A 12,962-nucleotide genomic window follows, 5' to 3' on the forward strand; every position below is an offset into this window, starting at 1 on the left:
TAAAAGTAGGTTGCTCTTCAGAAACACAATTGTAGTCATCCTTTCCTTATGGTACCTAGATAATTATCAATTGATTAATCTGTATATTTTAATGACTTGGAATCCTACTTCTCTAAAGAAGCAGAATAACGTTTTAAAGTCTAAGATAACTGAGACTTCATTACTTGTTGCAAAATAGAACTCATTTTAAGTGGTTAAATCCCACTGGGGAGTGCTAACATGAATAATTACCATTACATGCAATCTACCAAAATGAGTAGATTCACCATTGCATTTAGTGATAGTAGCATCTTCAAATATGACTTACATTTATATCTCTAATGAAAATTAGTACATTCTTCACACTTTCTGATTTCTCTATCTCCCTTCTATGGCAGCATAACTTCTTACTGCTTGTATTTGCATTTGTAAATTACAGGGTAATGTTTGTGGCAGGCAATGGATGAATGTGTCTTGCTGAGAGCCTAGACTTGTAATATCTGAATTCCTCAAAAAAATATTTTATGGTACAGTCCACATTTCAATTTAATTCCTTTTCATTTGAAATGTGTTTTGAGTATCCTTTATGAGTTTATCCTAATGTAGAATTTTGTGTCTCCAACTTGAGAAATACTAAAAGACAGGAAAGTGACCTGGGGGCAGCCGTGGTTGAAAAAACTTGAATGACACGAAAAAATTGCTACCATATCTGGAATATTTGTTATATGTCAGGAGGTATGGTATGTGCTTTATGTGCTTTATTTCCAACCCTTGTCATGGAGGAAGTATTATCTTACCCATTTTGCTGATTATGAAGGTTAGAATTCGGTAAGTTGTCCAAGGACAATGCTAGAAGGTGGCTGGGCTAATATTCACAGAGGTGTGTCTGATGTCAAAGTCTGGGCTTCCATTCTGACACGAGGCCACAAGTAAGAGTACATAAGTGCCACAAACTTTCATGTTACCTCTATTGTCTTATCTTCCTAGACTCTAAAGAGACAAAGCATTTTCCTGTCCCACCCACATCAAAACATATATATACTGACAGTGCCCTGGTTAGCAGAGTTAGGAATCAGGGTATCATTCAGTTCATAATTTCCCTCCCTTTGTCTTCTGGCAGAAGCTCTTTCTAAGCCAGAGCCAATTGTGCTTCTCTAATGACTTAGAGGGAGGATAGCCTGAGGCTTCCCGGAGAACTGCAGATCTATTTATCATCTTTTTGTTTGTCCCCTAGAGGATAGCCCACATGCAGCTTTAACTGGTCTCAGGGAGGCAGATATGTTGATTGTTTTCGCTCTATCAAGAAAAAACACTTGTAACAAGATTAGTCAGCTTTCTAGAATTATGAATACAATTTTTAAGCAATTATAAAAGTACTAGAGGCCTGGTGCACAAAATTCGTGTACTTGGAGGAGTCCCTCAGCCCAGCCTGCACCCTCTCACAGTCCTGGAGCCTTCGGGAGATGTCCAACTGCCGAGGAGGCTGGTAAGGCTCCTGCCACTGCTGCGCTCGCCAGCTGTGAGCCTGGCTTCTGCCTGAGCAGCGCTCCCCCTGTGGGAGTGCACTGACCACCGGGGGACAGCTCCTGCATTGAGCATCTGCCCCCTGGTGGTCAGTGCACATCATAGCAACTGGTTGTTCCATCATTAGGTCGATTTGCATATTAGCCTTTTATTATCTAGGATATGTATATTTACCAAAACTTATTCCTTGCACCAAAAAAAAATTTATTCAGCTGATTTAGTTGCAATCAAATGTAGTGACCAGAAGACATATTAAAGATGAGACATGTTAAAGATGCTGAGAAACTGCACAGCTTGGAAAATATATAATTACCAGTTTACAACAAAAAACAATTAACACCTCCCTTAACTAGGAATAAAGAAATTTGGAGTAAGACCAAGAGCCAAGCATCTAGCCAGGATGTTAGAACCTGAGGGTAGGAGCCCATTGGCTCAATGAGATAGGACTCTTCTCCTAGAAAGAGTCCATATTACTCATTCCTGAAGAAATCATAGGCAATGCCTCTTTTAAAAGATCAGAGTTTCTTTTTACTGAGACAAAGAAGTAAAAATGAGCATGGCTTTCTGTCTTTGGCTTCACCTCTCTTTCTTTCTTTTCGCCTTTGCTCCTCTTTCCCAGGTTTCTAGCCAACACCACTTTCAGAGGCCTCAGTGGTTCCATCAAAGTAAAAGGTTCCTCTATCATCAGCTCAGAAAACAACTTTTTCATCTGGAATCTGCAGCATGACCCCATGGGAAAGCGAATGTGGACCCGCTTGGGCAGCTGGCAGGGAGGAAAGGTTGTCATGGACTATGGAATTTGGCCAGAGCAGGCCCAGAGGCATAAAACTCACTTCCAAAACCCAAGTAAGCTACACCTGAGAGTGGTTACCCTGGTCGAGCATCCATTTGTCTTCACACGGGAGGTAGATGATGAAGGCTTGTGCCCTGCTGGCCAACTCTGCCTCGACCCCATGACTAATGACTCTTCCATATTGGACAGCCTTTTTAGTAGCCTCCATAGCAGTAATGATACAGTGTCTGTCAAACTCAAGAAGTGCTGCTATGGATATTGCATTGATCTGCTGGAAAAGCTAGCAGAAGACATGAACTTTGACTTTGACCTCTATATCGTTGGAGATGGAAAATATGGAGCCTGGAAAAATGGGCACTGGACTGGACTAGTGGGTGATCTCCTGAGTGGTTCAGCCCACATGGCAGTCACTTCCTTCAGCATCAATACTGCACGAAGTCAGGTGATAGACTTCACCAGTCCTTTCTTCTCCACCAGCTTGGGCATCTTAGTGAGGACCCGAGACACAGCAGCTCCCATTGGAGCCTTCATGTGGCCACTGCACTGGACGTTGTGGCTAGGGATTTTTGTGGCTCTGCACATCACTGCCATCTTCCTCACCCTATATGAATGGAAGAGCCCCTTTGGTATGACTCCCAAGGGGCGGAATAGGAGTAAAGTCTTCTCTTTCTCTTCAGCCTTGAATGTCTGCTATGCCCTCTTGTTTGGCAGAACAGCAGCCATCAAACCCCCAAAATGCTGGACTGGAAGGTTTCTCATGAACCTTTGGGCCATTTTCTGTATGTTTTGCCTTTCTACATACACGGCAAACTTGGCTGCTGTCATGGTAGGTGAGAAGATCTATGAAGAGCTTTCCGGGATACATGACCCTAAGGTAATGCTTCCTTTTTAACTCTCTTTATCTCCATAGATTGTGTCTTATGCTGTAGTTTGTTTATGTTCTTTCATCTAACACAAAATATTCTCTCAGCTCTCTGTAGACTAGTCCAAAAATCTGTTGCCTTGTTGAATTATACATTTTATTGTTGTATTAAGTCAGTGATTCCCAAAGTGGGCGCTACCGCCCCCTGGTGGGCACTGCAGCGATCTAGGGGGGCGGTGATGGCCACAGGTGCATTTGTTTTAACTTTTTTTGTATTACCTTTCTATTCTGAGTTCAATAAATAGTTTCATAATTTCAAACTTCAATGTTTCTAATTTACACCTTTCTTTACTAGATTTTACGAAAAAGGTAGAAACATTAATACATATATCTTTCTGTTTAATTGCTATTAAAATTTTTTAAAAAATTAATTTCCAGGGGGCGCTGAGTAATATTTTTTCTGGAAAGGGGGCGGTAGGCCAAATAAGTTTGGGAACCACTGTTTAAGTGAAATAAAAAGAGTGAAGAGTTTCAGGGGGCATCTGTGCTAGAGAAAGTCTTTCTGATAGAAACATCTATTAGCACAGTTTTTCCCTGTGATATCTGACTGACAGAATGGCTCTCTGGGAATAATCTTACCAAGCATATTCACCCAAAGCATATTTCAAAAACAGATTATTTCTCTTGGGAATGAATGGAAATAAATATTATAATCCATATTTTAAATAGTAAAGAATCTTTTTTTCACCATTGAAAAATAGTAAAATGTTAAGAACTAACATTTTATCATAAGCTCCCAAAGTCAAATGCTAGGGAGCTCAGTGGGTATATAAGAAGGAATGCTGAACTAACTGAGGTGGCAAGATTAGCTAAGAACAGGGTGTCCTTATAGAGTACAGAAAGCTGTAGAGCTGGTCACCTTGGGTTAGGGGTAGGTCACCAACAGTTACATTACAATTGCCCAAGGACATTTCAGAAAATTGTATCTAATATAGGCTGCCTTTTATATTCTAGATATTTGACTTTAAAGGTAGAAGGAAGGAGGAGGGTAGAGTTCAGGTGAACTGGTAAAGCAGTAGTTAAGTTTCACAAATCAGAACCAAAGATTGCCAAAATTAAGTCAGGATGCTTTGCAGGAGAAACATAAAGCAATGATTTTAGGGGATTAAAAGTAAAATCATGAAGGTAAACCATACATAGCAGTAAAACAAGTTTCTAAGCAAAAGAAACAATCATTCCATTCCCCCACTCCACCACAATAGAAAGGTGAAATTATAAGCCTACCCCAGCCCACAGACAAAGTGAGTAAAACTGGACAAGGTCACGTTTCTGTTATAACTAGCAAGTTCTTCATGCAGTGAGATAGGCCTCAATGTAACCACATTTAATTTCAGGTAATAAATTAATTTCTGCTAAGGTTCTCAAAAATGTATATATTTTTCCTACTGTTGTTTCTATGTTAAAGTCTCATTTACCTTTTCTTTTTTTTTTTTTTTTTCATGTAAGGACACCCAGATTATTTGACTAAGCAATACTTGACTTAAAAAGTAGGATTTGTGATTTGGATTTATACACAGTTCATTGGTGAATTGAGTCCTGGCTGCTTAAGTATCTGTAATCACAATATCAGATAACTTTCAATGAATGTAATAGCTCCATTTTTCTTATTGATCATAACTGTTTAGCATGCTAGCTACACATTTAACACAATTTAAAAAACTGTTAAGAGTTAAGAATGTGAACATTTCATCACCATTTCAGCATTGAGGTTCATTTGTTTCAACCAACTAATTTGAATCAGAAATAAAATGAAAAGCAAAAGGCTGTGCAGGACAGACCAATTTGTGATTCACTACATGTTGCAGTAGCCAAGGCAGGCTGGAACCTTTTTTTTTCTGATGGGGTGAGGAAAGAAATAACCCTTTTTCTGGCTGCTCTTACAGAGAACCCCAAGGAAGAGGGACTGGCTTGCTGCGCAAATGAAATTCAAGAGGACGGTTCTATCCTCGCCTAACTATTTTGCCAGAATAATTTATTTTACACTAAAAGTAATACATGTAGCTTCTCATGGCTCCCAACCATGGCCCCCCACCATGTCTCTTCTAGGAAGCAAGTTCCATGCTTCAAAGCAGGTGGGTCTTATGCAGGTGAAGCATAAGACCATGAAAGAATCTCTGAGTGACATATTTAAGAGATTATATGAGTATTTCTCTGACATAGAACTAGCACTATTCATTATAGGCAATGCAGAAAATAGAGCAAAGTAGACAGATGGAAATAAACACCATTGGCCCATCATCCAAAGATATTTTCTCTTAGCATTGTGAGATGATTGACAGGTGATAAACACTGCAGTATTATTTTTATCCAACAAGGTCTTCACCTGGGTCTATGATCGAAGGCAGGGGTCCTCAAACTACGGCCCGCGGGCCACATGCAAATACAAATATTGTATTTGTTCCCTTTTTGTTTTTTTACTTCAAAATAAGATATGTGCAGTGTGCATAGGAATTTGTTCATAGTTTTTTTTTAAACTATAGTCCGGCCCTCCAACGGTCTGAGGGACAGTGAACTGGCCCCCCGTTTAAAAAGTTTGAGGACCCCTGATCTAAGGTATAGACCTGGGCATTCTTAGCACCTTCCAGCCATTGACATCCAATGTGCTGAGATATAAGACAAGATGAGAAATATCACTTCATAAATTGTGAAGCACATTGAAAAATAAATCTTACCTCTGCTCTTGGAGTTGAAGTGGCCCAGCTGAAAGGATACGTGAGCATCTGAAATGAGCTATCTGCTGATTTTAATAGACTTTCTAGTTCTTCTTTTCCAGCTTGTCACATAAAATGCCCCCTTTAGCCCTATTCCCTCAAATATTAAAAAAGTGTCATCTCCTTAGAGAGAATAGGAAGCTGTGTCATTTTTGTACAGGCAAATTATGGTACTGCTTTAGAAAAACAGTCCTAGTGAACATTAAAGTAAATATTTAAAGTTAAATAGACCCGCTGAGAAGGCAAGAGCAAACTTTAACCAGAAATATTAAAGTAAAGGACATTCACATAGCTCTAGCAGGGATAAAGCATTTCCCCAAACAATAAAGACCACCTTTATTGATCTTCATAAAGCAGCATGTGGCTGCTTCATAAAACATATGAGTTCATATAATAAAAGCTGGCCTTGAAGAAGGGAGGGATGCCAGAACTCCAAGGCAAACAAGACACTGAAAACAGAGTTTGAGGTGAGAGGAAGGAAAACTGAACTACTCCAAACCATTCATTCTTTCTTTAATTCATCCAGTAACAGCAACTTCTGTTCCAGGCGCCATGCTAGCTGGCTGGGTATTAAATAGTGAGCAAAACAGATATTGTCCTTGCAACGTGGAGTTTAATGGGAAAGGAAAGACATTTATCAGGGGAGCCCATAAACCAGCTAATGAATTAAACCGTGGTAACTTACATAGTAAGTTAAGGCAAATTATAATAGAATCAGAGAACCTCACAGGAGACCTGATCTACCAGAGAATCGGAGAAGGGCCCCCAACCCAGACCCCTTCCCTTCGGAAAGTAAATCTAGCTTCGATCTGAAGGAGGTAAATGAGCTCTCAGGAGTTGGGGGTATTAGGAGAAGAGCATCTCAGGGTGACTGGGCAGCATATGCCGAAGCCCCTAGACTGGAGGGAGAGGCGTGCAGTTGTTACCACCCCATCATGAGCTAAGAGATTGGAAAGCCAGGAAAAGGAAACAAGTGGATTTTGATCATCAGATGATCAAAATTTCTAGAGAGAAGTTTTCTCAAAAGAAGAAAAATCTAAGCAATGCTACAGTCTGAGGATAGGTGCATTTCCCATGAGCTCCATGTACTTCCAGATCGAAAACATAATGGGGGAAATGTTCCACTCGCTTTGGCAACAAGAATTCATACTAGATCAGAAAAGCATCCTCTATAGGAATTGCATTACAGAAATCTTTAATGTAGAAACAAAAAAGATGATTTGGATAAAAAATTGAATGTGCTGATGGTGGCACACATCTTGTCAACATACTAAAAACCATTGAGTTGTGCACTTTAAATGGGTAAATTGTATGGTATGTGAGCAATATCTCAATAAAGCTGTTTTAATAACAAGCAAACAAATAAGTTGCCATGTTACCAAATTGGAAGTCTGAATAATGAAATATGTCAAATTTTCTCTTAGTTTAATAGCTCTAAAGCAAGTCCAATCAAAATCCCAAAGGACTTTTTTGTTTGTTGCTTAATCTTCTAAAAATAATATATTAACATTAATATAAAGATAGATTCGAGGGATTTGATATTAAAAACTTAATACTAGTAAAACTAACAGAAAAGCTAATACTCATTGACCACTCCCATGTGCCAGACACTCTTGTAAATCACATTAATATAATATATGCCCCCCCCCATTAAGTAGTCATGGAAAATAAAATAATCCAAGTGAAGCAACTTATACAAAAAATGCAAAATGACAAAAATAGTTCGAAGTCTTGTTAGAGCCCTGACTGGTTTGGCTCAGTGGATAGAGCATCAGCCTGCAGACAGGGGGGTCCTGGGTTCGATTCCAGTCAGGGGCACATGCCAGGGTTGTGGGCTCCATCCCCAGGGAGGGGTGTGTGCAGGAGGCAGCTGATCCATGGTTCTCTCTCATCATTGATGTTTCTATCTCTCTCTCCCTCTCCCTTCCTCTCTGAAATCAATAGTATATATATATATATATATAGTCTTGTCAGATTTTAATATCAATATTAATTATATTTATCCTGAACAATTAGTTCTTGCTCTTTCATTCTCTTCCTTGTTGTCAATGTGAACTTGTTAAGTGGCAAGATTCTCTTTGTGGGATATCATCTGGAGAGCTTGGAGGCAAATTTCTTGCCTACTAAGAGCAGATTTATTGTCATTGGTGTATGCATTTAAGCATGATTCTTGGCTTCGTGTTGTTTCCTTTTCTACTTTATCTTATTTTAATAATGCTATTCTGCATTTTGTGACCTTTAAGCTGCTTTAAATCCTTTCAGGAAGAGACCAAGATATGCATTAAGTAGTGTTCAAATCAAATAATAAATAAAGAATATTAATAGCAATCCAGAAAAAGAAATAAAATTGACTGAGAAATATAAAAATGTTAAATCTTACTTGTAATCAAAGAAATTCTAACTGAAACAGTAATGAAATGATATTAATTTTTTCCTCTTTTATTTTTTATTTTTGTTAATCCTCACTTGAAGATATTTTTCCATTGATTTTTAGAGAGAGTGGAGAGGAGAGGGAGAGAGAGAAACATCGATATGAGAGAGACACATTGATTGGTTGCCTCCCACACGATAATCTCCGAGATATATGCCCTTGACTGGAATCGAAACCAGGACCCTTCAGTCAACAATGTATTGCAAAGATTTACTACTGTCTTACTCAAAATAGCAAAAACTTGAAAACCAAGTAAATGTCCAACAGTAGCACAATTAATATATTGTAATATTTCTCCATTGTGTTATAAAAATGTAGCCAGTAGAGATGATTTTGAAGAGTTTTTAAATGTCAAAATATCAAAATATCAAAATGTTAAATATAAAGTTAGGATATAAGAGCATATCTGTATTTCCAGTTTTGCAATATGCATATGTATGTGCTATAAAGAGAAGTGACTAGAAGGAAATATAACACAATGTTAACAGCAGCAACATCCACGCACTATAATTATAGGAAATATTTATTTTATTATTTTTATTCCATGCTTTCTGCAATGGGCCATATATTATTTATGTAATGAGAAAGTACATGATAAGCTAAGTAAGAATGAGAATATTTGAGACATAAGACGATAGTCCCAAAAGCAGTGTTTGCTCCACATGTACTGCCGCTGTCCGCAGCCTCTCAGCTCCAGGAAGGGTGAGTTCCTCAATGAACAGCACTCCCACAATAAAATGTTTGCATCTTAAAGATGCTGTGCTTTCCATGGTTACTTTCTGAAGCAAATTTTTATTCCCACCCAGTTTATTTCTTTCACAGGACTTAACGCAATCTGAAATTGTCATGGTATCTCTTTGTTTACTAGGTAATCGCCCCCCTGTGTTTTGCTCATCACTAGATCTACACAGTGTTGGGTGGACAGTAAATATTCTGTAATAAATGGATAAAAAATGGCAGCATCATTGGAATAGGGGTAGAACCTTCTGCGGGGATTACTTTGAAATCAATGCTTTTGATAAGACCTTTCATAACCATTCTCATACTAGATGCTATCGAACGAATAGAAGGAAAACTCCAGTAAAGGGTGCTATCCTATGATACAAAGGCAAAAATCTCTGTGTTGGACAGATCTTTGTTTAATATATGCCTCAATCAGAGGTTAGTTGTATGAAATTTAGCAAACTACTTGCCATGGCCCCTGTGTCTTTATTTGACAGTATTCCAGTAGGTAATGAATGTTAAAGATCTAACTAAAGTTCTGATTCCATCCACCACTCAATTATAAACTTCACAAGGGTGGAGACCAGATCTATCTTACGCACCTGTATCCCTAGAGTCTACGCATGCAGCAGCCACTCATCTAGGTAAGTGTTGGGTAAATGATGGACTTGGCCGTGAGGCCAAGCAGAGGTGTCCAGTAGGGTAGAGGCAGAGGGCAGGAGCACCGCTCGCTTGAAATTGGAGAGTGTACCCAAGTGAGTGCCAAATTACATCCAGGAGTGACCAGGAGTGTTTGAGCCTTGAGATTGATATAATCAGATTATCAAAGCAAAGAAAACCGAAGACCATGATGCCCATCTCTGAGCCAAGGGTCAGAGGTGCAGTGTCCTTGAATGGGAGTGTGACACAGATGATACTGCCCCAGCCTGGGTGGTTCTTGGTCCCTAGAGGCAGATTGTGGAGTTAGGTCAGAACCGTTTAGTGGTTCAGAAAGGATGAGACACACAGTACGCGACACTTACTAGGAGTTGAAAAATGTGTATTTCCCTTCCCTTCCTGAATGTTCTTCAAGGAACCTTAGGAGAACCATCAGGACTTAGCTAATTCAGGTTGATAAATGGAAAACTGAACAAATGAGCATGTGATCTGTTTATTTCCTCATCTACATGCAAAATAATTTTGAGATGGTTCTTCATAGAAATTTTAAAATAACTGCAGCTTTATTACTTTCAAATAGGTACACTAATTCATACTAACTGCGGCAAAGCGTTTTCAATTAGACACCTGCTGGATTTGCTTTAATGAATGTCTAAGTTCACTTCCTTCATTTGACTACAAACAGAGAATGTGCCAAATTTATGCAAACCTTTCTCATAAAATAGGGGGAAATAGACTTATAATTTTGTCTACATTACTAACCTGCTTAGCGAGCACTATCTTCATATATAGATACTTTCTATATTAATGAATATGTCATAGGTATCTTTAAATAGCCACATACATCATATATAATTATAAAAAATTATGCATATACTTGTCTTTGGACTGTATGTTCACATACATTTATATTACTTTAGAAGTTAATGCAGGTTAATGAACTCACAAACTTGTAATTTGGGAGAACTAAGTTACTCCAGTCCACTCTTGTACATAAGGTGAAATCACCTGGCTACACCCTCCAACTTCAAGTGATTGGTGCCCCCACCCTCTACCTCTATCATTCTGGACTCATCTTGGTCACCTCTGCTTGGCCTCACACCCATTCAAACCATTCAAAACCATCCTTACACTATATGCTATGGAACAAACAGAAAGAGAGCCCCAGTAGGGGGCGATGTACTGTAATACAAAGGACAAATAAGTACGGGTGTTGGACAGATAGAAATATGATGCAATTTAGGCTCGTTTTCATGCTCAATAAATATCTATGTGTGTCTGAAGAAGTTGCAGGCAATCCCCAAAGGGGCTCTTTTTATGTCTAAAATACATATTTTAGCTCCATACACAGTATGATTTAAGGTGAATGTTGGATTTTTATGATTGAGCCTCAACTTCACACTTTGTTCCTTAATCAGATCAGGAGCTAGCATGATCTAACCAACAGTGTATCCATTGGCAAGTCAGGAAACTGAACTCTGAGTTCAGCCCTATTATTAACTCAGTCTGGGAAATTTGGCCATGTAAGGGCTCAGTTCTCCTTATTGGTTCTGCATCCAAGTCTGCTCTAGCCAATTAGATAGATAGATAGATAGATAGATAGATAGATAGATAGATAATTGATAGCTAGATAGATATGGTAGTTATTTATAACAAGTTCAGAAAGACATTTTGTCAGAATCCCATTAATATTTTTTAACTTAAGAAATGCACTTACCTTGGCATTTTATCAGGAAGCTGATGCCTAAAAATGCCAAATGCCCAAAAATGTTAAGAATGCTAACCCAAACACAACCTATCAATGTTTCCTTAAATTATATTTGAACTAGCCTGGCCAGTGTGCTCAGTGGTTGAGCATTGACCTGTGAACCAGAAGGTCAGGGTTTGATTCCCAGTCAGGACACATGCACAGGTTGCAGGCTCCATCCCCAGTGTGGGGCATGCAGAAGGCAGCCGATCAATGATTCTCTTTTCTCATTGATGTTTCTGTCTCTCTCTCCCTTCCTCTCAGGAATAAATGAAAATATTTTTAAATTATATTTGAGCTAGAGATTTTCCCCCCACACATGATCTGAAGACATAGAATTAATGGAGGTGAATCTATTGACAAATAAGAATATAAATAAATGTAGATATATAAATATGGACACCTCCTATAGTTTATGTGTTTAAAATGATGATCAATCAACATCCTGAAGGTCCTACATGCACTTTGTAACTTCACAATAAAAACATAGATATAATTTCAGTAACAGGAACGGGAAATATCAATTTCAATAAATAATAATAATAGCATTTATTGGATACTTTCTATCTTTGAGGACTATGTTAACTGCTTCATATGGATTTTTCTCATTTAAACCTTGCTGCATTCATACACATAAGGAAATAAGGCTTAAAGAATTTATTTAACTTGTCCAAGGCCATATAGCTAATCAGTGGTAGGGACAGTTTCATACTCAACAATATCTGACTGTAAATTATTTTCTATTCAATGTTTTATTTGCACATACAGTAAGAGTGTCCTCCACAGCCTCATTTATGCCAACCAGCCCTTTCTTGACTCTTGAACTTAGTCTGAGAAAGCTGCTCACACACAAAGATGATTCAAGGGCAGAGACTGCTGCTGAGGCTGTGACATTGGCATTTGTGCACACAGTGTGTGACTGAGTATGGCATGAAGAAGTGAGACTCGGAGTGTTCCAGCAAGAAGATGCCTTTCCAGGTACTTCAAAAACTAAGAAAAAGGAGCGGTTTATCTTCATAGTGTCTTCCATGGTGGCATACTGTCACAGCCTCCCGTGATGCCCTGCTCCCTCACCCCACTCCCTGTGAAACGGCAGCTTCTCTTGGCTTGCATTTAGAAATCTCCAAATGAAGCTGTTGTGTCTGAGTATGAACTGGTGCTAATTCATCTCCCCAGTGTTAAATCCCTTGAGCTGTTACTCCATTCCACATTCAGCACCACCCAACTCATGTAAATGTTGTTCAAAGAGAACAGAGACAACATCAATAATGAAGTAGGTATATATTGTCAAGTAAAAACATAGATTATAGAAAATATAAAATGAAATAGTCTGTAAGAACATTTTACCAGCATTTTTGGTTTAAAGAATTTGCCATCATGTAAAAGGGTCGCTCACCACTAAAATCCTATATAATAACAGCGTAATATGCAAATCGACTGAATGGCAGAACAACCAGTCGGCAGGGGGCAGGTCC

General features: G+C 38.6%; 1 protein-coding gene across 1 annotated transcript in view; it reads left to right on the forward strand.

The window, feature by feature from the left end:
- Nucleotides 1-12,962, forward strand: part of GRIN3A (glutamate ionotropic receptor NMDA type subunit 3A) — a 142,480-nt gene that overhangs the window by 62,013 nt on the left and 67,505 nt on the right. The window contains exon 3 of the mRNA XM_070431013.1: nt 2,123-3,170. Within this exon, the coding sequence (XP_070287114.1) occupies nt 2,123-3,170 (1,048 nt within the window). The remainder of the gene's footprint in view (nt 1-2,122; nt 3,171-12,962) is intronic.

This window comes from Myotis yumanensis, unplaced genomic scaffold (genome assembly GCF_028538775.1).
Source record: "Myotis yumanensis isolate MYYU_CA2020_CCGP unplaced genomic scaffold, mMyoYum1.0.hap1 SCAF_12, whole genome shotgun sequence".
NCBI lineage: Eukaryota > Metazoa > Chordata > Mammalia > Chiroptera > Vespertilionidae > Myotis > Myotis yumanensis.